This window comes from Dromiciops gliroides, chromosome 1 (assembly GCF_019393635.1).
Source record: "Dromiciops gliroides isolate mDroGli1 chromosome 1, mDroGli1.pri, whole genome shotgun sequence".
Classification (NCBI taxonomy): Eukaryota; Metazoa; Chordata; class Mammalia; order Microbiotheria; family Microbiotheriidae; genus Dromiciops; species Dromiciops gliroides.
In genome coordinates, this window is record NC_057861.1 from 533,687,979 (window position 1) to 533,714,473 (window position 26,495).

Here is a 26,495-nt window from a genome sequence, read left to right on the forward strand (position 1 = left end):
GGCACATTTATGAATGATGGTGAGATCTAAAACATGAACATTCCTGTTGTCATGGGAGCTGTGCAGACTGATTAGTGGGAGAGGATATTTATTTTCTTTTATTTAAAACAATTTTTTAAAAGTAATAAACATTTTTATTTATAGTTTGGGGTTCTATTTTTTATCCTTCCTTCCCTCCCTCCCCTTCCTGCTCCTTGAAGCAGTATGCAATCAGATATGGATTATACATGTACGATTATGAAAAGCATTACCATATTAGTCATTTTGGACAGAAAAACTTGAATAAAAGAAAAAATGAAAGAAAGTGAAAAATAGCATGCTTCAGTTTGTTCCATCAATATCAGTTCTTTGTTTGGAGGTGGCTGGTTTCTTTCATCAATAGTCCTTTGGGACTGTCTTGGATCATTGTATTGCTGAGAATAGTCAAGTCATTCACAATTCTTTATCAAACAATAGTGCTGTCTCTGTGCACAGTATTCTTGCTTCTGTTCACTTCACTATACATCAGTTCATCAATGTTTATATTGAAGTCTTGGAGAGCAGGTTGAGCTAGAGAGGAAGTCTATGAGCCAGGTACTAAACAATCTATAGGCTGGTAGATGACTGGAAAAGGATTGGGCAGGGTAATTTTGATGGTTGGGGTAAATCTCAAAGCAGGGGAGATATAAGGGGATTTTGATGATAGACACTAGTTTTGTTTTATTTTATTCCCTCCCCCCCAGGTGTTTTTTTGTTTGTTTTTTCCCCTTTTCTTATTTTTTTGGCTTCCTATCCCCAATTTCTGGCCAAGTACCTGGCACATAGTAGTTGCTTAGTAAAAGCTTCTTAAGTGATTGCATAAGTTTTATAATGAATAGGAATTTAATGACAGATTGGGCATTCTGGAGGGCATAGTGGAAGAGGAGGGCAGGGGGTAATGGGAACTGGGCAGAATTAGTGCAGAGCTGGATGAGAAGCAGAAAGTGGGAAAAGTGGTATTTTTGTTTTGGTTTTTTGGTTTTAGCTCTGAAATACAGAGCTAAGTGGAGGAAGAGGTGGGGTTTTCTTAGTCCCAGTATAGGGGAATTACTAATTGACTGGTGCTCCCCATCTTAAAGTCCTAGAGTGAAGGAAACTTGAGTTCTTATTCTCAAACATCATGGAGCCTAGGACAAGACAGAAGAGAGACTGGATTAGTGAGTATTTGGTGAGCAGATCCCTAGGGCCCTGTTTTTAAGTTGAACTTCAGTCTAGTTCCTTTGTCTTATCCAAGATAGAGATGGATAACAGTTCACTCAGAAGATAATATATGGAGTGCTCAGTGGTTCTCAAGAGGCTAAGTGGTAGAATTTTACTTAAATAACTTGGTGAGATGGACTGAATTAGATAGTACCTCCATATATAAGAATAGATTTCAAGGCAAATCTATCCCTTCAACAAGAGAATTGCAACTGCTACCAGCTTAATGATGGGAGCAGGAGAATGGTTAAACCTAACTATATTGAATTTCTTATCATCTATCTGCCTCTTACTGGAATGACAGCTTTATGTCTTTTTTTTTTTTTTTGGCAGGGCAGTGAGGGTTAAGTGACTAGGATCACTTGTTTTACATTGGCTCGAGAGAGGAGTGTCAACAAAGCCTATGTACTTTTCAAATAAGAGTGGAGAATCTTACATTTATAGCTGGAAGGGACTTGAGTCTCAGACTTCTTTGCCTTTCTTGGGAATGAAAATTCCGGGGACACAATTCTTCAAAATATCTTTTATTGCTTCTATTCTTTTGAAATTCTAATTTCCTTCCCTTCTCTTTGTGACCTGAAAGTTACATTTACATTACTGATGAGTATATTTACTGAATGGGATTGAAAGTGAAAGATAAAACATTAAACTCCAAAAATCTGAATTAACTGAGTTTAGAAAGTCCTGTAATCTTGATTTCTCAATAGTTGCAGAGATTTCTGATATGTTTTGGTTATAACTACATTTTTTATTAAGGATATAGAGTTTCCCTGGGCCATTTGTAGAGGATTATTCTTAGATATCTACGTCACAATGTTAGCCACTCAGAATCCTGTAAGGAAGGTGTTTACTTCCTGGCTGATTGTCCCAGGACTTGGGTACTGAAGCTTTTAGGGTCAGAACTATCTCAATCTTCCCTTTGTGATCTTCCGCATGTCTCTGTGGTATCTCTGTGTGATAAGAATTTCTCTTGCCTAACAGAGTAACTTCCACCATAATGCAAGTTCATTGTCCACAATTATCAATAAACTTATTAAGCAACTACTGTGTGCCAGGCACTATGCTACACGCTGTCCTTAAAGAAGACCATAATGGGGGAAATCAGCAACATAAAAGGAAGCTGAAAAGTGCAGTGGGGGGAGGAGTTAGAGAAGTCCCAAAGTAGTATATGCAGGTGAGAAATGAGAGGATATCTGACTTTCTCAATCAGAGAGCAAGAAGGTAGTGATGAGGTAGAGTGCTAAGACTGATTGAGAGTTTTGAAGGATGCTGAGATTATGCCCATAATAAACTTCCTAGGCTGTGGGAGAGGAGAAGTCAGAGAATTACCAGAATAGCATACCACAGGCATGTCTCATAAATTTCTTCCTCCTGATTTCTTTCTAGTAAATAAAGTATCTGTTTCAGGTGTCCTATTTTAGCACCTATTAGTAGTCCTATTGTAAAGCATCCCCTTTACTCCAAAAATTTCAGGCAATTCAACACCAGTTCCCTTAATTTGTTTCTCATTGGGTCATAATTTGTGTGTGTGTGTGGGGGGGGGGGGTGTCGCGGAAAAAATTTTAAGTCCGACGGAAGAATGAAAATAACAAAGTTTCCAGGCTGAAGCAAATAGGTTTATTGAGAGAGGCCAGTCCCTCAACAAAACCGGTCATCCAGGCTTTGGGCCTGAAAGACCCAGAAGTACAAACTACATAGGTTTATATACCCCGGGGGGGCATTATCTAAAATTAGGACATAGTCTTGAGTAATAACAAGGGATCAGCACTATGATATCAATAGGGTGGATTATTGTTAGGCCAGTGTAAAGCGGCATGAACAGTAGGCCAGTGTAAAGCGGCGTGAACAGTATTACTGACCACCTACAGACCCTGTGACATTTCCTAGGGCGGATATCACAAGATCTACTACACTATGTCATAGGAAAATTGAGAAACATGGAAAAGGACTTGACCTGCTAACCTTATGCAATCTATATGAATCACAATTATTTTTTTTTGTGTTAATATATTGAATATTATTTTAATTAAAGCACTTAAAAGTATAGTAAATCTCTTATAACTAAGGGACGGGGAAAATCTCACTCACAGGTGAAAGCAGCTAATTTCCTATCTTGCTGCTCTTGTAACCCCCCAAACCTAATTTTTTTTGGGGGGGGCATGGCAATGAGGGTTAAGTGACTTGCCCAGGGTCACACAGCTAATGTCAGTGTCTGAGGCTGGATTTGAACTCGGGTCTTCCTGAACCCAGGGCCAGTGCTTTATCCACTGAGCCACCTAACTGCCCCACTAAACCTACTATTTTTATTGTTGTAGTAGTCACCATGATGTTTACTAGTAGTACATTTACATTGAAACAAGAAAGTCTGAGTAGTGCTTGTCCTTTTATATGTTCCTGTATCTGACTCAGTCTGTCATTTCCTCCTAAATTACAAAGGGGAGATGATGAAATAAATAGTACTTGTAGAGGTGCATGCCATCTAGTTTGGTGAATATGACGCATACCCCAATAACTATAGTAGTAAATATAAATAGTGTTTAAAGGCAACATATTGTGTAACATTATTTAGACAATAGGGTATATAATTGAGAAATTGGGGCTTTTGAAGAATAAGAAGAATTTTGTCAGGTAAATCATAGATTTAAAATGAGAAGAGACCATGGAGGTTTTTTCTTTTTTAAATGAGGACTTGTGATTCAGAGAGGTTAAGTGATTTGGCAGAGGTTACACAAATAGTAAATAGCAGAGGTATTTACTCTAAACTCAGCCCTTCTTCCACAGTCCCATGCCACACATTGGAAAGGGGAAGTAGAGGGATAGAATGGCATAAGCAAAGGCAACCCAGATGGGGAAGTACAAGGTGTGCAGAGGAGAGAACCAAGAATCCTTATTGTCTGGAGTATGATCTCCATGGAAGGGAGTTGTCGGGGAAAAGACAGGAAGGACAGAGGGATGCCAGACATCACTTCTTTATTTATCTTGCTCTTTTTTTTGATGGCTGCCTGCTGTACTGTTGTTGTTGTTTTTCTGTCTTTTTTGCTATGATTTCCCAATAGTCTGAAGCTCTGCTGCATTGCTTGAAGCCTTGTTCTAGCATGGAACATGGCAGGAATACTTTGTACTTTTGTGAAATTCATGGCTTTGTGGGGACAGACTGGAGTAGGTTCATTTAAAGGTCAGAAAAAATGCTTATTTAATGTGTTTTTGTGTGTTCAGTAGGGTACATATGACCCTGTTCACAAATGACTTCAAGTCACCATAAAGTATATTTTATAGTTCTTAACACTTAGAGTTGACAGTGATTTCCTGGCAAATGGCATATTTGGGTTTTTAACATTTCCTTTTGTGTGTTGCAGGACCCCTGATGATCTCTCCAACTACATTGTGGCCCTGCAACAGAAGGAGATTGAGTTAACAGAAAAGAGCACCACCACTACAAGCAGGTATGGGTGACAGGGCAAATCATCATGAGCCTTATTCTTGGTCATAAATGAAACTCTCAATCCAAGATATTCTTGGAGAACATCCTAGATTAGCCAAAATTTGTGCTTATAGGACCATACCCTTGTTTCTACTCTGTGTCTAATTTGTTCTGTGGAACAAATGGCATCAATGAGTTTAGACTGTGAATTTGCTGTTTGATGACCTTTGATGGTAAAACCCAAATTTCTGGTGAGAATCGCTTTATCCCTGAAATTAGTCTAAGCTTTCTTGATTTCCCAGTAGTTTTATTCCTCTTTGCTGGATGTCTAATTACTGCAGTATGTTCCTTTTTGAGCTGTACCATCCGAGTCTTTGCAGTAGTCTAATTCCATCTCCTCTCTTTCATAACATGAGTATTGAAGCTTTTCATGAAAGAAATGTGTTTGTTTAAGAGCTAAAGAAAGTCCAATAATCATCTTATCCACAGTTGATCCAATGATGGGGAGGATGAGAAAATGTTGAGCCTGGGTGCGCGTCATTGATCCTCCTACTGCAGCCCCCATTGTCCCTGAGAGATTGCTTTTCTATAATGTATTAGTAGCTAGAAGGAAGTTTTTTGTTGTGGTAGTGCTAGTGCTACTGCTGACTGCAAAAATAGACCTTTAGAAGCATCTGGTTACACCAAATGTAATTTTATCCATTTAGTTATGAAATGTCAAATGATAATGATTGCTTTTTGGTTTCCCATGAAATTTGCATTGTTGTCAGTGACCTGAAATAAAAGCTTGAACATCTTGACAAATTATTCCATTTATGTAGTTTTATTTCAAAACACACTAGATATTAGTGGAATTGATAATTTTCTGTATTTTTTCTTCTGCTGAAATTTTTTTTATTATTATTATTTCCCCCTATGGTTTACTTAGAAAACCTGGAAGTAGGAAGTCAAACCACTGAAAAATGTAAGAAAAAAAGGAGATATTCCCCATATCTTCTCTTTCCCATGCGAGTAAGCAGCAGTTTGATCTAGATCTCAGTTTAGAAATTTAGTGTTTGAGGAAATCCAGTGAAGGGGGAAAAGCCTTGGTGTGGGAAGATCACAATTCTGTCCAAAATTCTGCCACTGGTAACAGTTGTTTTTGGCAAGATGTTTAACTTTTGGACTTGTGTGTTGCCACCTACCAAATGGGAATCAACTTAGAGAATCATGGTCATGTCAATAAAGTCTCCAAAGAGGGAGGGTCTTCAAAGAAAAACATCCTCTGACTAATGCTTTATTACTTAATAATAATTACTTGGAGGCACCTAGCTAGGCGGCACAGCAGGGCACTGGGCCTGCAGTCAGGAAGACCTGAGTGAAATCCAGCTGTGTGATGGCCATTAGCTGTCATTAGCTATTAACTTATCTGCCATAGTAAAAATGAGAACAATTCACTCATTTTACAGATGGAGAAATGGAAGCCTAGATGGGTGTGAAGTGCCGAATTCAGGTCATAGTAGGAAAAATGAAACTCATGCCCTCAGATTTCAGATGTATTGTGCTTGGTACTATACCACCGTACTCCCCAAAGCTTACTGATAAACTGCTATGTCATTGGAGAACTCGGTGTGATCCTAGGGAATTACTAGGACTCTTGGAGATCAGAAGGTTTGCTTCCTTGTTAGCATAGTTCTGTCACCATTGAACTTGACTACCTGCCTCTCTGAATGGAGCCTTTCAGCAGCTGTTCCCCATATTCCCATAACTGAAATGTCCTCAGGTTTATATTTATCGTTTTAATGGGAATTTTTTTGGGGGGGGGCACAGACTTAGGTCTTTTAGCTTTAGCATGATGTCTTATAGGCTATGAATTCGTCTGCTAGGGCTATCTTTATACCTTTTGTGTCATGTAATTGATAACTACCTTCTTTTCTTTATTTTACCATTATGAATTTGGGTGGAGCTTTCCATTTTGTCTTGCTTTTTTTTCTTCAAATAAACTTTATTTTACTTTTTGCTGAATTGAAGAAGGTATTCCCTAAGAAAGCCCACAGCTGCAGTTAGGCTTGATGCTTAAGAAATAACCTTCCCCTGGAAAGGTAGCAGAAGAGAGCAGTTTTGCTATGTATTCTTCCTTCTCAGCCCTCTTTTTTCCTCCCCTACTCTCCTCTTCCCTACTTCTATCGACTTTCCCTCATCATTTCTCTACAGAGTGTTGCTGTGGAGATTGCTTGGGGCTAATCTAGCTAAAGAAGTAAGAAATTCATGCTCCCAATATTGTATTGTTTCACTGTGGAGTACATATGCATGTGGATCCTCTCTCTCCACCCCAGCATTTCTCCTTGTTCAACTTTGAAGCTCTTGCTATAATGCTGCCTTTCAGAACTCCTGTAGTCATGGTTCTATAGTGTGCATGTCTCTATATTGACAGCTACTAACACATTGTCTAGATTTCATATATCGTAAGTAATAGTACAAAGCTCCAAAACCGTAACCTTTCTGATCCAAAACAAAAACCAACAATATTTCAGTAGTAAAGCTGAGGCATTCTTTGTATTTTGGAAAAGGTAAAAACATGTATGCTGCTGTTCTTACCGGGAAACAGAGTGAGATAAAGACAGTGGATAGTGTCAGGTTTTGAATTTCTTATTAAATGGTTGAAATAATTTTCTATTGCTAGACCTGTTTATATACACTGTTTGAGCTATTTGGATCCTTGAATATTGTTAATGTGTTTTAGACAGAGGTAGAGGGGGAGAGAGATGACTCCTTTCTTTCTTTCCACATGACAGGAGCAAAAAGGGAAAATGAGTAAAATCAATCTCAGTCTTCTGGGTAAAGTAGCGGAAAGTGCTATTAATAGCACATGATGGATTGTACTGATGTTTGTATTCTGTGGCCACACGTTGCATAAGTGGAGTACCAAGTGGTAAGAGCAGTGGGAGGTATTGTTGAACCTAGAGAGAAACCAGCAAAAAATGAAAAGGGTGGAAAATGGAACTGTTCCTTGAACTGTATGTACTTTTGTAGTCTGATGAGACAAGTGTGCAGATCTACCTTACAGGGTGTGAGAAATGGGTAATTCCTTTGGAAGACTGCTGAGTATGAAATGAAGAGAGACTAGTTTAATTATCAGTTCTATTAAAATGGCTGTGATTATCTTCTTCTGAAGATTCTCTCAGGATATATTCCAAAACAGTGATCTAATATCTTAATAAGGTTATCAGTTCCCTACTTATATGCATTCTTGGTTTTGAGGATCAGTTTTCATTGTTATGACTTTGGTTTATTAACAGGTCTAGCCCAGAGAGGTTAAGTTACTTGCTTGAGGTGCTAACAAGTATCTGAGACAAGTGACATCTTCTTGATTCCACATTTAGTGCTCTGTCTTCTGTCCTAACTAACTGGAGTCTGTCTTTTTGTCCATGAAAGTGCCAATGTGCTGCCATTAAAAACATTTTTTAAAAGACATAAAAAATAAACCAATAACATATATGAAATGCCATTAATGTACATTCAAATTAGTAATGTGGCCGAAAGGGAAAGAAGGTAAAGAATTAGATAACATCAGATTAATTCCATTGAATGAATATTAGATTTCTTTTCATATTGAGGTTGCCTAAGGTCTTTACAACACATATGATCAGCCTTTCATTTTGTTAGTTTGGTGTGGGAGTGGCTGGAGTAAGACACCAAAGGAAAATAAGTAGCTGATATTCACTTCTTTGAGCAGTCTCTGCACTTTTCCAGACTTTACCATGTATTTTTTTTTTTTTTTAGTGAGGCAATTGGGGTTAAGTGACTTGCCCAGGGTCACTCAACTAGTAAGTGTTAAGTGTCTGAGGCCGGATTTGAACTCAGGTCCTCCTGAATCCAGGGCTCTATCCACTAGCTACCCTGCCATTTCTACTTTTTTTGGGGGGGGGTGAGGCAATTGGGGTTAAGTGACTTGCCCAAGGTCACATTTCTATTTTTTAAGGAGTTATTTTCATCAGGTATTCCTGACTCCAGGGCTGGTGCTCTATCCACTGCGCCATCTAGCTGTGCCCCCATGTATTCTTTCCATAGAATAAGTCTGTTTAATTCTTGATATGCTCAATGTGTTTCCCTCAAACTGTTCTCCAAAAAATCAGAATCATTTTGCTTTTTTGTTTTTTGCTGAAGGTCAGAAAGCAAATAAGAAAACTACTGACTGCTTTCTTATAAATCTCTTAGAACAAGAAATACAGATTGAACTGGAGAATTCAGTGCTGAATTGAAGGCTAGTAACTCAGAAAGAAGACTTTTTAGTTGTTAGGTTAGGGTAGTTCCAAAGAACATTGTGGCTAGGTATATATTAAAAGGTTGTATACAAAGGTGTAAATATGCAATATATTTCTGAAACAGGTTGAAGAAGCAGTTCACGTTGCCGACTCTGAAAATGAGAGAACTTTGTGTCATTATAACTTCATATTTGTGAATGTTTACCAGTGTATACAGTTTTCAAACCTCCATAAGCTAATTGTGTTCATTAAGTTGGCTAATAGCCAGAATGTTTTGGGCTTCCTAAATGGTGGATTTCTGGACTAATTTTAGTCACATCCTAGGCCCATCTGTGTGGTGCAGATAGAATTGTTAATTCATGTTACGTTATAAAGACTTTTCTTTCAAAGAGCCAGATAATGCCCAACTCTCAGATAGCTTTGGTGAAAGTACAATGATAATCTTAAAATCTTCTCATAAAATAATTCTTTGCATTTTCTCCCAAGCTAAATCTTTTAGTGGAGCTAAGTAGAAAAATAGATTAAGTTGAGTTATAGCTTTGAATAATTTCATGAATCCAGCCAAAATCCAATAAGCATTTATTAATAAGCACCTCTTGTGTAGAAGGCACTGTGCTAGGCATTGGGAATACAATGACAAAATGAAAAGGTGTCTGTCCTCAAGGATGGTACGGACTATTGTATGTACTGTACATACAATAATTTAAGGAGGGATTGAGCATTATTTGAGAGATCAGGAAATATTTTCCTTAGGAAAAGTGCCATTGCACTTGAGTTGAGCCTTATATGAACCTAAGAACTCTACCAGATAGCAATGAAAAGGGAGGTGTGGCTCATCCTCAGCATACAACTTATACTGAGGGCTGAATGTGAGGGTAATGAATAGCTAAAAGGCCAATTTAGTTGGAATGTATAGTGCTTAAAGAAGAGTAATCTGAAATAAGTCTGGAAAAGTAGATCACAGCCCAATTGTAAAGGGCTTTAGGTGGTGTCTTGAATAGAGTGCAGGGCTTGGAGTCAGGAAGACTCATTTTCTTGTGTTCAAACCTCATCTGTAAAAAGAGCTGGAGAAGGAAATGGCAAACCACTCCAGTATCTTTGCCAAGAAAACCCAAGGTGAGGTCATGAAGAGTCAAACATAATGGAAAAACTACTGAACAATGAACAAATTATTGTCTTTTTATTTGTGTTGAGTGTTTTGTAGATCTATTCAAATAGGTTATGCATGATAATTTGAGGAAGAACAGTACTAAGTAGGTGAATCAGGAATAATTTCTACAGCTTTCTGGATTGTAAGAGTTAGAGTTGAGTAATGAATGTATTCCAGGCATGGGGTGGGGGTGGGGGGCGGGACAGCCCCTGAAAATTCACTGATGTGGAGCTGTGTTTGAGAAATAGCAAATAATCCAGTCTGGCTGAATCTTGAAATGCTTTTGGTTTTGCACATATTGATTTTGAGAATCCTCCAGGACTCCCATTTGTTGTTGTAAAATAGGCAACTGATGAAGAGGAACTGGAGCTGGGAAGAGATTATATCAGGAAAATTAGAACAGTGGAATAGAGGGTAGAATTATGGAGTCTTGTCTGTACGTTCAAAGTTTTGAATTTGATTGACACTAGTATGGTGATGCGGACTGTACTTTTTGCTGATAAGTCAAAGTAATATATAAAAATGTTATGTAGGAAAACCCTAACTTAACAATTATACACATATATAACAACTGGGTAACCATGGAAAAAAGTCAACTGAAAAAGTACTGTACGTTGGATTAGAAAAGACAGTTCTATTCCATGTCGCCTTTATGATAGGAACATAGACACATTTTATAGGAGAAGCTGGATAAGATACATTGTGGTTTAGTTGAACCTAAAACAGTTGCAATCATGATTTTAAATAATGTAGAAGTAATAATAGATGGCAACATGAGAGACAAATATACATAGACAATGACATTATTAGTATTAAATAAATACACATGCAATGGCATAGCAACTAAGTATCTAAAGGTAAATTTTAAAAGACCTAGCTAATAAGACAATTTAGGTAGGCAACTTTAATGTAGAATAGAAAGATTTGGAAAGAAGGAATTATCTACTTGAACAAGATGTTGGGATGACTAGATTTAGTAGAGATATGGAAATAATCGAATCAATATCTTAGAGCATTCCAAATTTTAAAGCATATAGAACTTATAAACAATTTGGAACAATAGATTTTTCTTTATAAATTTCCAAATTTATTTTTCTGCTCTTTCATATTTAGCAAGTGATTCCTTGTAGCAGTGACCAAAACAGAGGGGAAATTAATTCAGCAAAACTAACCAATATGTCATCTGAGACTATGTAGCTTATGAAATGTTACATACTATAATTCCTCCACTTTTAGGTAGGGGTATCCCAGAAGTCTTAAGTAGATAGATATGGGCTTTTGAATGGAATTTTGAAGGAAACAGGCCTCTGAGTAAACAATAAATGAGAGAAAATTTGATTTAGACCTGGAAGGAATCTTTGAGTTCATCTAGTAAAATTCACTAATTTTAAACATGGGAAGACTTGAGGCACAAAGAGGAGTAGTAATTGGCCTCCTAATGGCCAAGAAGCATTAAGTGTCAGAGCCAGTAATTGATTTAGTGTGCAGTCCTAACTATATTGCACCAGGACTTTCTGGTGCTTATTTACTACGTTATAGGTGGATTATATAAATATTATAAACTGAAAGGGGTAATAAAATGATTTACTAAATTATGAGTGGTTTAAAGACAAAATGAAATAAAAAATAACATTTAGAGAAGATAGTGAAGATATAGTTTACTAAACTGTGTATAACATGCCACTTAAGTAGTCCTCAGGCAAATTTATCTCTCATCATATTAACAAAAGGAAATATTTTAAAATCTTAAACATGTACTTTTTGTTGTTGTTGTTGTTTTTTGTTTTTTGTTTTTTGTGGGGCAATGGGGGTTAAATGACTTGCCTAGGGTCACACAGCTAGTAAGTGTCAAGTGTCTGAGGCCAGATTTGAACTCAGGTACTCCTGAATCCAGGGCTGGTGCTTTATCCACTGCGCCACCTAGCCGCCCCCAAACATGTACTTTTAACAATTATCAAAACAAGAAATGAATAAATCCAAAATAAGCACAGAAGTGGAAAATTTGAAAATTAAATGTGAACTAAACTAATTGAAATTTTAAAAACTGAACTAATAAAAATCGAAATTTTAAAAAAGGAACCATAAATCCACCAAACTGTGCTAATTTAACAAAAAAGAGAGGAAACTTACATTATAATTTTTTAAAAAATGAGAATTAGGAATCATAGTTAACAAATGCTTCTAGTATTGCTGTAGAGGTGAAGAAGACAGTTATTAAAATGTATTATGCTCACTTATATATGTAAACAATGAAAATTCAAACAAAATCACTAAAAATTTACCAAAATATACTCATGGAACTGTGATCTCATTTTTTGGATATTCTCAGTAATAATTCAGGTGCTAATTGTGAGAATTAAAAATATGAGAGATAGTGTCTGAATGTAAGACCCCTTACCCCAAATACTTTCCATCTAGGAGTGGATGTGCAGGCCAAACTCCATCTAAATAAAAGAATCCATCTCCACCCAAGAGTCTTTTGTAAGCTCTGTTTGTGCTTGAATCAGATGAGGAGATTTGATGGAATCTCTCAAGTAGAGCCTGCCTTTGACTGGGGTTTGAGGAGGGAGAAAGGACTGACAAAGAAGTTGAGATCTCTGGCACCCCCAAGACATCAATTATTAATAATTATTTCTCACATAACTCCAGCCTGTTTATCCTATGCTGTTTTTGCCCGTGCATTTCAAGGTGCTGAAGATGTTCTTTGCTACTTCCTAATATCATGTGTGTACCCATGGAGCACTTGGGCTGTTACCCTTTCCATTCACCCATGACCAGCTCAATTTTTATCATCCGTATTCCATGGATATGTTTTTCTCCTGTTATTCTGAAGGTACTTATTTGTTAAGTGTTGCTGGTTATTGACATCTACCACATACCTCTCACTTTCCTTATTTGTGATCCTCATTTTCAGTTCTTTGGATACTGTTGTATTCCATGTCTACTAATCACACAGCACTGGTGAAATTTTGGTATTAAAAAGGTGGATGTTCATTTTTGGGAAAAGTTTAGTGTCATTAAAGTAGCCATGCAGTTTCCCAAAGGCAACATCACTTTTCCCTTACTATTTAATTCTTTACGTTTTTTCTGGTCCATTTATACTTTCTGTCCTGGTACCCATTTGGACAGACAAGTGCTGTAGCTTGCGAATTCAATTGCATGTCATCATTGGGGCAATAGATATTCTTCATATACTTGTTATTCCCTATTTTGTTTTTTGGGTTTTTTGGGGGGGTGGTAGGGCAATTGGGGTTAAGTGACTTGCCCAGGGTCACGCAGCTAGTAAGTGTTAAGTGTCTGAGGCTGGAATAAAAGTGGTGCATACAGAGGTTAAATGACTTGCCCAGGATTATATAGCAAGAAGTGTCTTAGATTAGATGGAAACTTCTTAACTCTAGGCCTAGTGGCATTCTATCTTCTGTGCCACATAGGTATCCTAATACTAATACTCCATTGAAAGATAAGATGTACATAAACAACTAATTGCAAAATGAATACATTCTTGTATTTATTAATGTAAATGCTATTTATGTTTATAGTTAAACCTGTAGCTAAATGAGTCTGAATCTGTTTTTTCTTTTGCTATAGATTCAGAATTAGACTTCTGCATTCTATAGATTGAAAATATCAATGTACTTTTTTTTTTTTAGTGAGGCAATTGGGGTTAAGTGACTTGCCCAGCGTCACACAGCTAGTAAGTGTTAAGTGTCTGAGGCTGGATTTGAACTCAGGTACTCCTGACTCCAGGGCCAGTGCTCCATCCACTGTTCCACCTAGCTGCCCCATCAATGTACATTTTTGCCATGAGCTCAAGGATAGTTAGAAGTTAGGAAAACTATTAGCATAATAAATTGTATTAGTAATAAAAGAAAAATATTTCATTTCCAGGAAATGCAGGATATTTTTTAATTAGTTTCAACACTTATTTATGTTAAAACACTAAAAAGCAGAGGAATAGAAAAATCCTTTTCTAATGTGATAAAAAGAAATAATTTTTAAAACCAAGAGATATTTGTAATTAAGAAATGCTGTAAACTAAAGATTAAATGGCAGTCCTCAGTGATACATAGTCAGAGCACATGAATGGCCATTAAATTTAAAAAAAAAACATTTTTTATTTAAAGTTTTGAATTTAAAATTCTGTCCCTCTTTCTCCTCCCTCCCTGATCTCCCCGAGACAGTAAATGATCAGATATAGGTTATACATATGCAATTGTGTAAAACATCTTTCATTAGTCATTTTGTAAAAAAGAAAATGAAAGAGAAAGAATGTGGGGAATAGCATGCTCCGGTATGTATTCAATCAATATCAAGTTTTTTTCCTCTGGAGGCAGATAGTATGCCTCAATATTAGTTCTTTGGGATTGTCTTGGATCATTGTATTGCTGAGAATAGCTAAGTTGTTCTCAGTTCTTCATCAAACAATATTGTACAACATCTTCCTTGCTCTGTTCACTTCACTATGCATCATTTCATGTAAATCTTTCCAGGTTTTTTTGAAATTATCCTGCTTGGGGGGCAGCTAGGTGGCTCAGTGGATAAAGAAAGTACTGGACTTGGATTCAGGAGGACATGAGTTCAAATGCGGCCTCAGACACTTGACACTTACTAGCTGTGTGACCCTGGGCAAGTCAGTTAACCCTCATTGCCCTGAAAAAACAAAACAAAACAAAAACCCCCCAAAAAACCAAAAAAGAAATTATCCTGGCTGTCATTTATTATAGTAAAATAGTATTCCATTACAATCATGTACCACAGTTTGTGTAGCCATTCCCCAGTTGATTTCCAATTCTTAGCCACCACAAAAAGAGCTGCTATAAATAGTTTTGTACAAATAGGTCCTTTTCCCTTTTTTTGGGAGTCTGTCTTTGGGATATAAAACTAGCAGTGGTATTGCTAGATTAAAGGGCACATACAACTTTATAGCCCTTTGGGTGTAGATGAATGTCCATTTTTAAAGGGAAAAATACACATTATCAATGACCATCTGAAAGTATATGCCAATGACAGTTGCACCTTATGGGTGGACTTGTGTGAAATGATATAAAGCAGAGAATCCAGAAGCAGTAGAATATTATAAAGAAATAAATATGTGTGCATATGTATATATTTATCCATGTACATCTATATACATGTGTACTGTAGGGGCCAAATTTAATATGGGGAGAGTTAATTGGGTGGCTTGCCATAATATTGGGGTTCAGAAAATAATGAGGGACCTCTAGGTCCAAAGTTTCCTCCCTCCAAACTGCCTTTTTAAATTATTTCTCCCTGGCTAATAAGAAAGGAGATTAACAGACTCTTTTCCACAAACAAATCAGGTTTTATTAATGGGGATAAAATACACAGCTAAGGTGAAATTATTTAGGCCAAAAGGAATGGGGAAAGAGGAAAATGGATAAGCTCCCTGGCTCTAGCAAAGGCTAACACAATCCCCAAACTTGCTTCCAGCTCAGCTAATTCAAAGAGCCAGACTAATTTTCATTAACTCACTACCTGGAGTCTGTAGTTTCAATAGGAAAAAGCTGTTCTTCTCCTCAGCAGTCTGCTCACGGGAAGCTCACTGACAGGAAAAAGACCAGCTCCCCTCAGCGAGCGTTCCTTTTTCTACTTATACTCTCCCTCCTCCAAAAGGGAGGTCCTTCAAGCTGGATGTGGAGAGTCGTTTCCCTGCTGACGTCAGCAGCATAAGTCACTCACACCAGGCCTGGTATGGCCCATATCCAAACATCCCTAGACGGTTTCACAAACGATATGATCATTCAGGTGGGACCTCTGGGCGTCTGCCAAATTACATTATTTTATCACAGTACACACATTTATATCAAAATGCATTCATAATATAGACATTTATATGCATGTATAAACATGTATATACATACATGATATAATAATATATAAAGTTATGTTTGTAGATTTGTGATATTCCTGCAGTGATTCCTGGCATGGAACTACCTTTTATGGGCTCTGAGTACATATCATCTGAGGACTGGCTTTTAATTTTTAGCTTAATAGTGTTCCTTAGTTACAAATATCTCTTGGTTTTTTAAAGATTTCCTTTTTATCATATTAGAAAAGGATTTTCTTATTCCTCTGCTTTTTAGTGTTTTTAACATAAATAAGTATTGAAACTAATAAAAATATTTTGCATTTATTGGAAATGAATTTTTTTTTACTAATACAATATATTATGGTAATGGTTTTCCTAATTTCTAAACATCCTTGAATTCATGGTATAAATGTACATTGATGTTTTCAATCTATTGAATGAATCAATCTTATTTCAATTTAATATACAACCTATTTATGCCTTTGTAGATATAGGAGTTGTTTGAGGCATATAGAGGTTTTTTGACTTACTCAGGATCAAATAGCTAGTAAGTGTCAGAGATGGAATTTACATTTTATATATTTCTATATATCATAGAGATATGTGCTATTCAGTATGCCATGCTGCTTCACAATGTAAAATGAAAGTAACGCTAATGGACATCCGAAGTCCTATACTAGCTCCAGAAACCCAGTAGGAGACAGCAGTACATTGGTAATTATTTTGTATTTGGAATTAGATGAGTATGCTTTAATGCTGACTCATCTGCTTACTTTCTGAATAACCTTGAGTAAACATCTAATAAATACTTTTCATTTCTTCATTCCTCAACTCTAAATGATCTTTGAGGTCTCTTCCAGCTCTATGTTCTTCTTATCCTAACGATGATATACCCTACCCTCTTTTCCATAGAGAAGTCGAATAATAGGGTCAGAAAATTACCTGTAGTTTCAGTGACATCTTGATTTTGCTTAATTGATTTCTTTGTTATCAGTAAATAGATTATTGCTAATTGCAAGTGGTTTACAAAACAGAAAGCATCTACTAAAATATTTTGTTAGAGTGAACAAATTTTAGTAATTTAATAAATTACATTTCACTCATCAAATTGATGTAGATAATAACAGATAGAACAATTCAGTCTTTTTTGGTTATTGGAAAAAGGACACATTTATTCACAAATTGACTTGATTATTTTGTACAGTGGTGTAGGTAGAATTAAAATATAAAATTTACAAAACTTATCCTGCCTAGAAAACTCAATTCTAGGTTTATTTTGTGAGGAGTTTTTTGCCTGAAAGATAAGATCCAGTACTAGAAAATATTCTTTGAAGGATTGTTTATAATAGCAAAGAGTTGGAAGCAGAATTTGCTCAACAATTGGGAAATGGTTGAATACACTGTGATATATGAATGTATTAAACTGTAAGGAATGAGGAATTCTTGAGGAATTCAAATAAATATGAGGAGACTTGTGTGAAGTAATGTCCAGAAAAGGAAGGGGATCCAAATGAACAATCCACCCCCTGACAGCAATTCTGTAAATAAATCAGTGTTAAATGTTAACAAAGTCCAGATTAGACACAGTGGCTGATAATGGTTCTAAGGTCAGTTGTAATGATTTCTTTTGTTTGTTTTGTTAAACTATTTTCATAGAAAATATTCGTTTTTACTTTGCACTGTCTTACCAAAAACAAACATCAGTTAAAATAAGAAGAAAAAGAAAGAATAAAGGATAACAGCTTGAGTGCTTCACTGGTACTTCTGGAACTTTAAAAGCTCTAGAAGAATGCTTTTGATTTGTTGGGGCTACTGCCCAGTCAATGCTGAAGGATTTGTGGTGGGCCATGGACAGTAATCTCAGGTGGTAAGGATTTGATGATTTGTGATCTGCCTTATTGGCATGGCCTTATAGCTACATGGGTGATATGAAGGATCCATTCATCTATTGTAGTATGTAGCTCTAAAATGATTGGTCTTGTTAAAAGTACATTTCAAAAAATATTGGAGTTGGGAGTTGAAGGTAAAAGATTTTTAGGACTTGGACACAGAGCAGAGATCTTTTAGTATAATAATGAGTGAAAGTAAATGGGAGCTATTTATCTCAAGCATTGTTCTGTCTTGTATGTGTCATAAACCACTAATCCTGATCTTTGTATGAATTGCTTTTTTTTTTTTTAATCCTTCTGGGGAGAGTGTGATGAGCATCTATCACTAATATAAATAGTGTTGGTCAAATTCTTTCTCTTAACCTTCCTTAAATTTGGATAGGAATTTAAGTATAATGGAGAGGCAAATAAAAAAAATTAATTTTATTTGCCTTGAAGAGTGGATAGTATGGACAAATGAATAAGGATAGTTTAATGAGGATGTAGCAGATAGATATTGAATACCCTTTTTTTCGTCAAAAAGACACATGCTTTGAGAGGTACACACAGACTTTTTTTTTTTTTTTTTTTTTTTAGTGAGGCAATTGGGGTTAAGTGACTTGCCCAGGGTCACACAGCTAGTAAGTGTTAAGTGTCTGAGGCCAGATTTGAACTCAGGTACTCCTGAATCCAGGGCCGGTGCTTTATCCACTGCGCCACCTAGCGGCCCCAATTTCTCCAGTTTTTTAATTGTTGATTTCAGTGCCCAAGATTATGTGTGATTAAAATCCAAGGGGAATCCTGTTGTTTTGATGCCTAGGCCAGTAGTCTATCAGCTCAGCCTTTTCAAGGTAATTGTACATTGGACTTAAGCAAGGAATTGGAATGCTCAGCCCCAAGATTTGATCCATAACCCTATTTTTTCCTTTCTTTTTCAAGTAAACATTATTATTTAAAGTTTTGAATTCCAAACCCTATTCTCCTCCTTCTCTCTCCCTTCCCCTCTCCCTGAGGTGGTTAACAATCAGATATAGGTTATACATGTACAGTTATGTAAAACATTTCCATATTAGTAATTTTGTATAAGAATACTCATAAAAGAAAAAAAAGAAAAATGAAAAATAGCATGCTTCAGCCTGTTCAATCAATATCAGTTCGTTCTTTGGAGGCAGATAGTATGCTTCATCATTAGTCCTTTGGGCTTGTCTTGAGTCATTGTATTGCTGAGAATAGCTAAGCCATTCACAGATATTCATCGAACAATATTGCTGTTTCTGTGTACAACATTCTCTTGGTTCTTTTCACTTCACTATGCATCAGTTCATATAAATCTTATCAGATTTTCCTAAAATCATCCTGCTTGTCATTTCTTATAGCACAATAGTATTCCATTACAATCATATACCACAGCTTGTTTAGTCATTCCCTTATTAATGGGTGTCTCTTTGATTTCCAATTTTTTGCCAGCATAAAAAGAGCTGCTATAGGTATTTCTCTTACCATCCTTTTCTGTGTTACTTTGACTGTACTAGTTCTTCCCCTCACACCTTTTTTCCCCCATGGTTGGCTTGATAATATTAATTTGCCAGCATATTTGCTAGCTGATTATGTTCTGCTAGTAAAGAGAGAAAGGTAGAGGGGGCGGCTAGGTGGTGCAGTGGATAAAGCACCAGCCCTGGATTCAGGAGTACCTGAGTTCAAATCTGGCCTCAGACACTTGACACTTACTAGCTGTGGGACCCTGGGCAAGTCACTTAACCACCATTGCCCCGCAAAAAGAGAGAGAGAGAGAGAGAGAGAGAGAAAGGTAGGGAAGTAAATAAGCATCTAGTAAGTATCTACTATCTGCCTGTTACATATACAATCTCACTTCATCCTCACACCAAAATTTACCCAAGGATACAAAGCTAGTAAATGTTTGAAACTATAGTTGAGACTAGAGACTCAGTTCTCCTTGACTCTGGGCTTAGCACTCTATTAATTCTGCCACCTAATAACTCTTCAATGAAACGAGGTAGAGAATGAATGTATAGGCCTTGGGGAGTTGAGGAACCTGCCATGTGGGAGGAATGAATGGTGCTAAGCACTTTTTAAAAAAAAACAAAAATCTCATTTGATCCTCACAATAAGCCTGAGAGGTAGGAACTATTATTATCCCCAATTTACATTTAAGGAAACCGGCACAAACAGAACTTAAGAGCTTGCTTTGGGTCAAGGAGCTAGTAATGTCTGAAGCAGGATTCAAACTCAAGTTTTAATGACTCTAAGCCTAATGTTCTATCCACTGTGCTACTAGCTGCCTTATATCAACAATGAGACTGGTTTTATGTTAGTGATTGCTAATTCACTTTTATTCGCCTTTTCCTGAAGCCTTTGAAATTGGTATGAAATTTATATGGCAATTCAATAAGCATTTACTGAGGACCTACTCTATGCCAAGCACTGTTCTGCATGCTAGGGATCCAAACAAAGGTAAAGGCAAAAAAGCATTGCTTACCTTCAAGGAGCTCACTGTTTAATGGGTGAGAAAACTGGCAAACAACTATGTGCTGACAAGATATATGCGGGATAAATTTGAGATAATTTCAAAGTGAAGCATTAGGCAGGACAGGAAAAGACTTCTTGCAGAAGGTGGAATTTTATCTGAGACTTGAAGGAAGCAAAGAGGTGGAGATGAGGGAGAGTATTCTAGCCCCAGTGTCAGGCAGAAAAAAATGCAGTCAAGAGATGGAGTGGAGTGTCTTATTCAAGTAACAGTTATGAAGAAAGTCTCATTTGAAACATAAGTACATTGAGGGAGTAATGTGCAAAAAGCCTGGATAGGTTTTGGGTGGGACAGCTCATGGAGTGCTTTTTAAGTCAGAGACTTTTCTATTTGATCCAGTGGATTATATAGGGAACTGCTTGTGTTTATTTAGTAGTGGTGTTGATATAGACTCATGCTTTATGTAGATCACTTGGATAGCTGAGTGGAGGGTAGACTGGAGTGGGGAGAGATTTAAGGCAGGAAAACCAAGCAAAAGGACTCCATGTGTGAGGTGATGAGAGCTGTGCTTTAGTACAGCGGTAGTTATATCAGAAGAGAGATGGGACTGTTCTGAAGGTAGAATAGAGAAGATTTAGCGACAGTCTGGGAGTAGGGGGTGAGAGGGAGAGGGTAAGGGTAAGAAGATGACACCTCGCTTGTGATCCTGAATGATGAGAGGATGGTGGTATCCTTCACAGTAATTGGAAAGCCATGAAGAGGGAAAGATAATGAATTTTGAGGGAGAGATAATGAATTCAGGTTTGTACTTTGAATTTGATGTTTATGGGACATCCACTTTGGGATGTCCATTAGGCATTTGTGGCTCGCTCCTTTCTGCATATGCTTTTCTGCCCGATTTCAGGGCCAAGGTCAAGATGCCTTTCCCAGGTTAAACTTTGTCACTTCCAATCTGATTACCTTGCTTGCTGCTCACTCAAGCCATAAGTGATACCACCTCCCTTATTCTCCTTTCCCCTCTGATTGGAGGCCTGGAGGGTAGAGTGCCAAGCTCTTCCCAATGCCTTCCTTTAATAGAAAGCAGAGACTGCACTTTTCTGCTCACTCCACGATGCACCTCTGCTTGGTTTCAACTCCATGGAATAAGCTATGCCCGGTGCCGAGTACTACCTGGTCTCCTGTTCCCCTCACTGCTTTTCTGTCTATTTTTCTGTGTAAATTGTAAGCTCCTTGCAGGCAGGGACTGCCATTTTATTAATTGTATCCTCAGCACTTTGCACAGTGCCTGGCATTAGGTGGGTGACTGATGAATGTTTATTGTATTGGATAAACAGATCTGAGACATAGAGATGGTGCACAGAGATGATGATTGATCCACGGGAATCTGATGTGACCACCAAATTAAATAATAGAGAGGGAGAAGAAAACCAAGGAAAGAACCTTGGGGGATACCCATAGTCAGCAAGAGGGAGCTGGATGCAGGCCCAATGGAGGAGTCTTGGTTTTCAGTGTGATTTACATCTATTATCTCATTTCATTACCATTATCATAGATAGGTTAAGTATTATACCCATTCTATTGGTTCTTCCCTTCTAGCACTGCTGCTATCATTGGTTCTGTGATCCTTTGTTTTTGATCTTGTCCTGTCTATGTTCCTCATTACTGTACCCTCTTTAGTTGCTCTTCAACACATTCATGTACCTGAAGCATAGGTCTTGCCATGTCATTCCCCTAGTATCCAAACTGCAGTGACTCCTTCTTGTTCCTAACATAAAATACAAACTCTCTTATCTCTTCTAGTTGACTTTTAAGGTTCTTTACAGTTTGGCTCCCTCCCAATCTCCAGGCTTGTTGAAAATGACTCTCTTTGATGCATTCTTCTTTCCAGCTGGAACGGCATGCTCTTTGTACATGACATTCTATATCTCATCTTTGGGGCTTGGTGCATGTTCTTCCCCCATGCACTCCTTCCTCAGTGATGTTTCTTAGAGGCACCAGCTTCCTTCAGGGCCCAATTCAACTGATCATCTTTCAGGAAGCATAGTCACCAAGTCAAAACAAATTACTTTGTATAATGAAATGTCCGTGTACATGTTGTTCTCTATGTCCTCCTCCCCTTTTAAAGGTAAGGTTCTTGAGTTCTGGGAGTCTTGTTTTTTTTCTTTCTTGGTTTCCTTAGTGCTAGGCTCATAATAGATTATTTGAATCCAATCCTGCTTAGTCCAGTGGTTACCCAAGAAGGAGGGGCTTTGTTAGATTGTATGAACAGCAGGATTATCCATTGTGTATAGAGACCAGAATGTCTTAACTATTTATGTTAACTATTGATGATAAACTATGGTTACTTTATTAATTTTCTAAAAACTAACCTAGGTTTTTATGTTAGTGATTGCTAATTCACTTTTATTCGCCTTTTCCTGAACCTTTGAAATTGGTATGAAATTTATATGGAGTTTTTCTCCTCTTACAGAATACTGTTGTATCCTTTTCTGAGTACCTAACTCCCTCTAAGGTCCTAGTCCTTCAGACCAGTCTTGTAACCATTTCCATTTGCAGTTTCAGATTCTGTCACCTATTTCACTTTGTATTTCTTTTGAAATATTAATTCTTGCACTGAAGTGTAGTCTTTCTATGTTTCTTAGGAAAGAAATGGGTGTTATTCACCTTACAGTTCCATGTCCCCTTGATGTGGAGACTCATTTTGTTAAGATCTCCTGTTTTAAATAAACTCTTCATGTTGAACTTAGAGGGCCTCTTTAAGATAAATCTGGCTTCCATTTGTGCTTATCTCCCACCAGGTCTCATGCTTCTCTTAACATATTATAAATTATAGAAACAGTAAGGTCCCTTGGGTCTTAATCCATGTCTGATCTGCTTTCTGTTTCATTTGATATAAACATCATTGGGCAAACTGTGTCTAAGAGAACCTGTGTCTAAATGCTTGTCTGACTGAATATCTCATTGATGAACCTTCATGGCTCCTAGATTCTACAACCATGTCAAAGTCCATTTAGAATGAGCTTTAGGGATTCTCTTTGCCAGCTTGCAGTGGTTTCAGACTAGGAGGTGGCCAGTTTTACAAGTTGTTTCCCGGTGTTTACTTTTGTATCATCTTTGCTTATTGACTATGTATACCATATCTTGATCTACACAGAATCCTGTATCAGGAAGGAACTTCCTGAAGGCATAACTGGTCCATCTCTTTTCTCCGTGATGTACTGCATTAAAATAATTCTAAACAAATGATCTTAAAATAATGCATAGTATTTCTTAAAACAAATCCTAGATTCTTACCACTTCTTGCTTCCAACTTCCTTGTAAACTTTTAGGTTGCTTTTTTTTACTTCCTTCCTGCTGAAAGGCAACAGCTGTTGTAAGTCCTTCATTTAAAGTCTTTGGTTTCTTCCTCTGTCAAGTTATTACTCAAGGTCTCTGACTCATATATTAATGTGTTATATAGTTTTTACCCATAAATAGCTTATACTACTAGAATGGGAGATAAGTCACTATATATTAAATTTTATAAGAAAGCTACAAAATAATATTAGTATTCAAAGGTTGGAAAGCTTATGTTGTCTTTGGGGAGCAGAAAAAAGCTTTCATGAAGCAGATAATTTAGAAAGAACTTGTGGGATGTAACTGTATTTTGGAGAGTAGTAAACTCTTTTGATTCAGATAGTGGTCACTAGTTTGCTTCCTTGTTTTGTCCATTTATTAGTTTGTATTTGGGATCTAAGTATGTTGTCATTGGTGGTGGTTGTAGTGGTGTCATTTATAGAAACCTAGTGTTTTACCTTCTTCCCCATAATTTTGTACACATCCAATGTAGTTATATTTATATAGCGTATTACATAATGCAAAATACATTATTTATCATGTCAGAGTTTTAAGGATGGAAGGGACCTTCGAGTTTATCTAGTCTAGCTTCCTCACTTTATAGACTAGTAACGTAGAGCTCTGCATAAGTTGGACAAATTCCCCACTCAGATAGTAAGTAATAGAACCAGGATTGGAAATCAGGTTTTTTGTGGCAAATCCAGTACTCTTTTCTACTCTGCTTCTCTAAAACCAAAAAACCAAGCCAAACCAAACAGAACCCACTATCTAATTTGAAAGTATGGATAAATTGACCATGCCTGGGATTCTAGCTGACTAGGATGCATCCTGGCAGATAGTAAAGTTATATAGGCAAAAGACCCTGATCAAGAAGAGTTAGATAAGGGAAGGAGGAGGGGCCTTTAAAACTACATTCCAGAGCCTCAGTCAGAGAATATGAGGAAGAAAAAAATTGCTTTTTTTCTTCTTCTTTTGATCCTAATGACAGTTTTTCTGCTCACTATACTGGCTTTATTCTGCCTCCTCAGTGAAGTTACTCTTATATGCAATAAATGTGTTATAATCAGTATTCATGTTTATTGACTATAGTCTGAAAAAGGATAAGACTACAGGCATCCCAGCTGATTTTCACAGCAATCTTGTTAGGTGGGTGTTATAGTCATACCTCAGTTTTATTGCTAAGGGAAGCAAAGCTCAGAGAAGTCATGACTTGCCCACAATCCCACCTTTAGTCATCCTCACAGGTGAGACTGAAACTCAATTCTCTCTTGAATACAAGTTTAACATTTTTTTTTCCATTGTGCCACCTTGCCTCTCTGTGATCAAGCAGAGCCCTCTGGAATTAGTGGAGGACTCTGTTAAGTCCAAACTGTTTGGAAGGGATTGTGTTACTGGCTTACATGTCCTTTTTTAAAAAATTGGTAAATGCTCTTTCAACATAGCTTATAAATCATGACAGACTCACAACTTGCCCTCCTCATCCCAATATAGTCCCTTAATTCAGTTCAACAAAACAGCAGGAAGGAGAGATTCCTTACCTATTCTTTTTTTTTTTTTAAGTGAGGCATTTGGGGTTAAGTGACTTGACCAGGGTCACACAGCTAGTAAATGTTAAGTGTCTGAGGCTGGATTTGAACTCAGGTACTCCTGACTCCAGGGCCGGTGCTCTATCCACTGCGCCACCTAACTGCCCCCTTACCTATTCTTTAAAGGTGTGTTGGGTTAGAGTTTCCACTTGCTATCAGCATTCGTTTTAGAGGCCTGTATTTTTGCTTATGCAGTTGTCTTCCATTGCTAAGGTTGAGCAAGTAGGGACAATCATAAAAGCAACTTGAAAAAAAGCTATGCTTGCCGTTCAGTTCTGGTTCTTTTTTTTCTAGCAAGAAATAGGAAGCTCCTTTTATTAAAGTGATCAAAGAGTGGATAAATGCCCAGGCCTGTGGTGTTTGTGCTCTACCCCCTTGAATGGTAGTGATTGAGAGCAAAAGAATAGGCACTTTTGGTTTGCTGTTTGCATAGAAGGAGAAAGCAAGGTCCCAAAGTCATCCATATATTGACTTTTTCAGGCTGCAGCAAATTGCTGTTATGAAACTTTTAGCACAATATCTCTCTAGAGAATAAACTTTTGTGCTTTGTTTCATAGTTATAGGATGACTTATCCAATTTCACTTCAATTAGCAGCACCTGGGAACATGGGAAAGCCATGTTCATTTGGAGTTTGTGACTGTGCCAGACCTGAAACAACAGCAGTGCAATCTAGTTTAACACTTTGTATGACATGTGCATAGCAGGTAGGTAGAGGTTTTTGTTGAGATATCCCTACTCTGTAAATTTTGCTGAGCATTATTAATGCTGTCATAGTTATTTTCCCCTTATTTTGATGCTTGAAGTAAGGTTGGCAGCTGGATTTTAGTGCTGTATAGTCTCTGTGCCTAGCATTCTCCTGGTGTTTTCAGATATTTCACTGAGACTTGGGATGATTACTGGTGGTCTTGAAAGTCGAAATCACAGAATTCTCTTTAGGTAAGTTCAGCATGGGGGTACTAAAGTCACAGGAATTTTTCTGAAATCTATGCAACTGTGATCTGAGGTAGCAAAAATCCCACAAATGAAAGGTGTGGAGCATTAAGGCTGAAGGAGAAGAAAAGGTTAGTCTTTTACTGAATGTAGATCAACAAGACTGGAGTAATCAGTTGGAGGCACAGGACATTAGAGGACCTGGGTTTGAATTTCAGTTTTGTCTCATATTCTCTGTGTATTTTATATTGTACAAGTAAGACCCCCCCCCCCTTCCTCACCCTCTAATTTCCAGTTTCCACATCTTGAAAATGAGCAGTTTGAACAGTATGAGCTCTACGGCCTTTTCCATGTCAAAATAATAATATCCATGCTACTAAGAATAAGAAATCACATTTCTATAGGTCTTTAAGGGTTACCAACCCT

The 26,495-nt window shown here is 37.2% G+C and overlaps 1 protein-coding gene across 1 annotated transcript in view; it reads left to right on the top strand.

Annotated features, from left to right (window-relative positions):
- MAD1L1 (mitotic arrest deficient 1 like 1) overlaps positions 1-26,495 on the top strand; it is an 899,456-nt gene that overhangs the window by 135,115 nt on the left and 737,846 nt on the right. Inside the window, exon 11 of the mRNA XM_043978850.1 lies at positions 4,575-4,661. Within this exon, the coding sequence (XP_043834785.1) occupies positions 4,575-4,661 (87 nt within the window). The remainder of the gene's footprint in view (positions 1-4,574; positions 4,662-26,495) is intronic.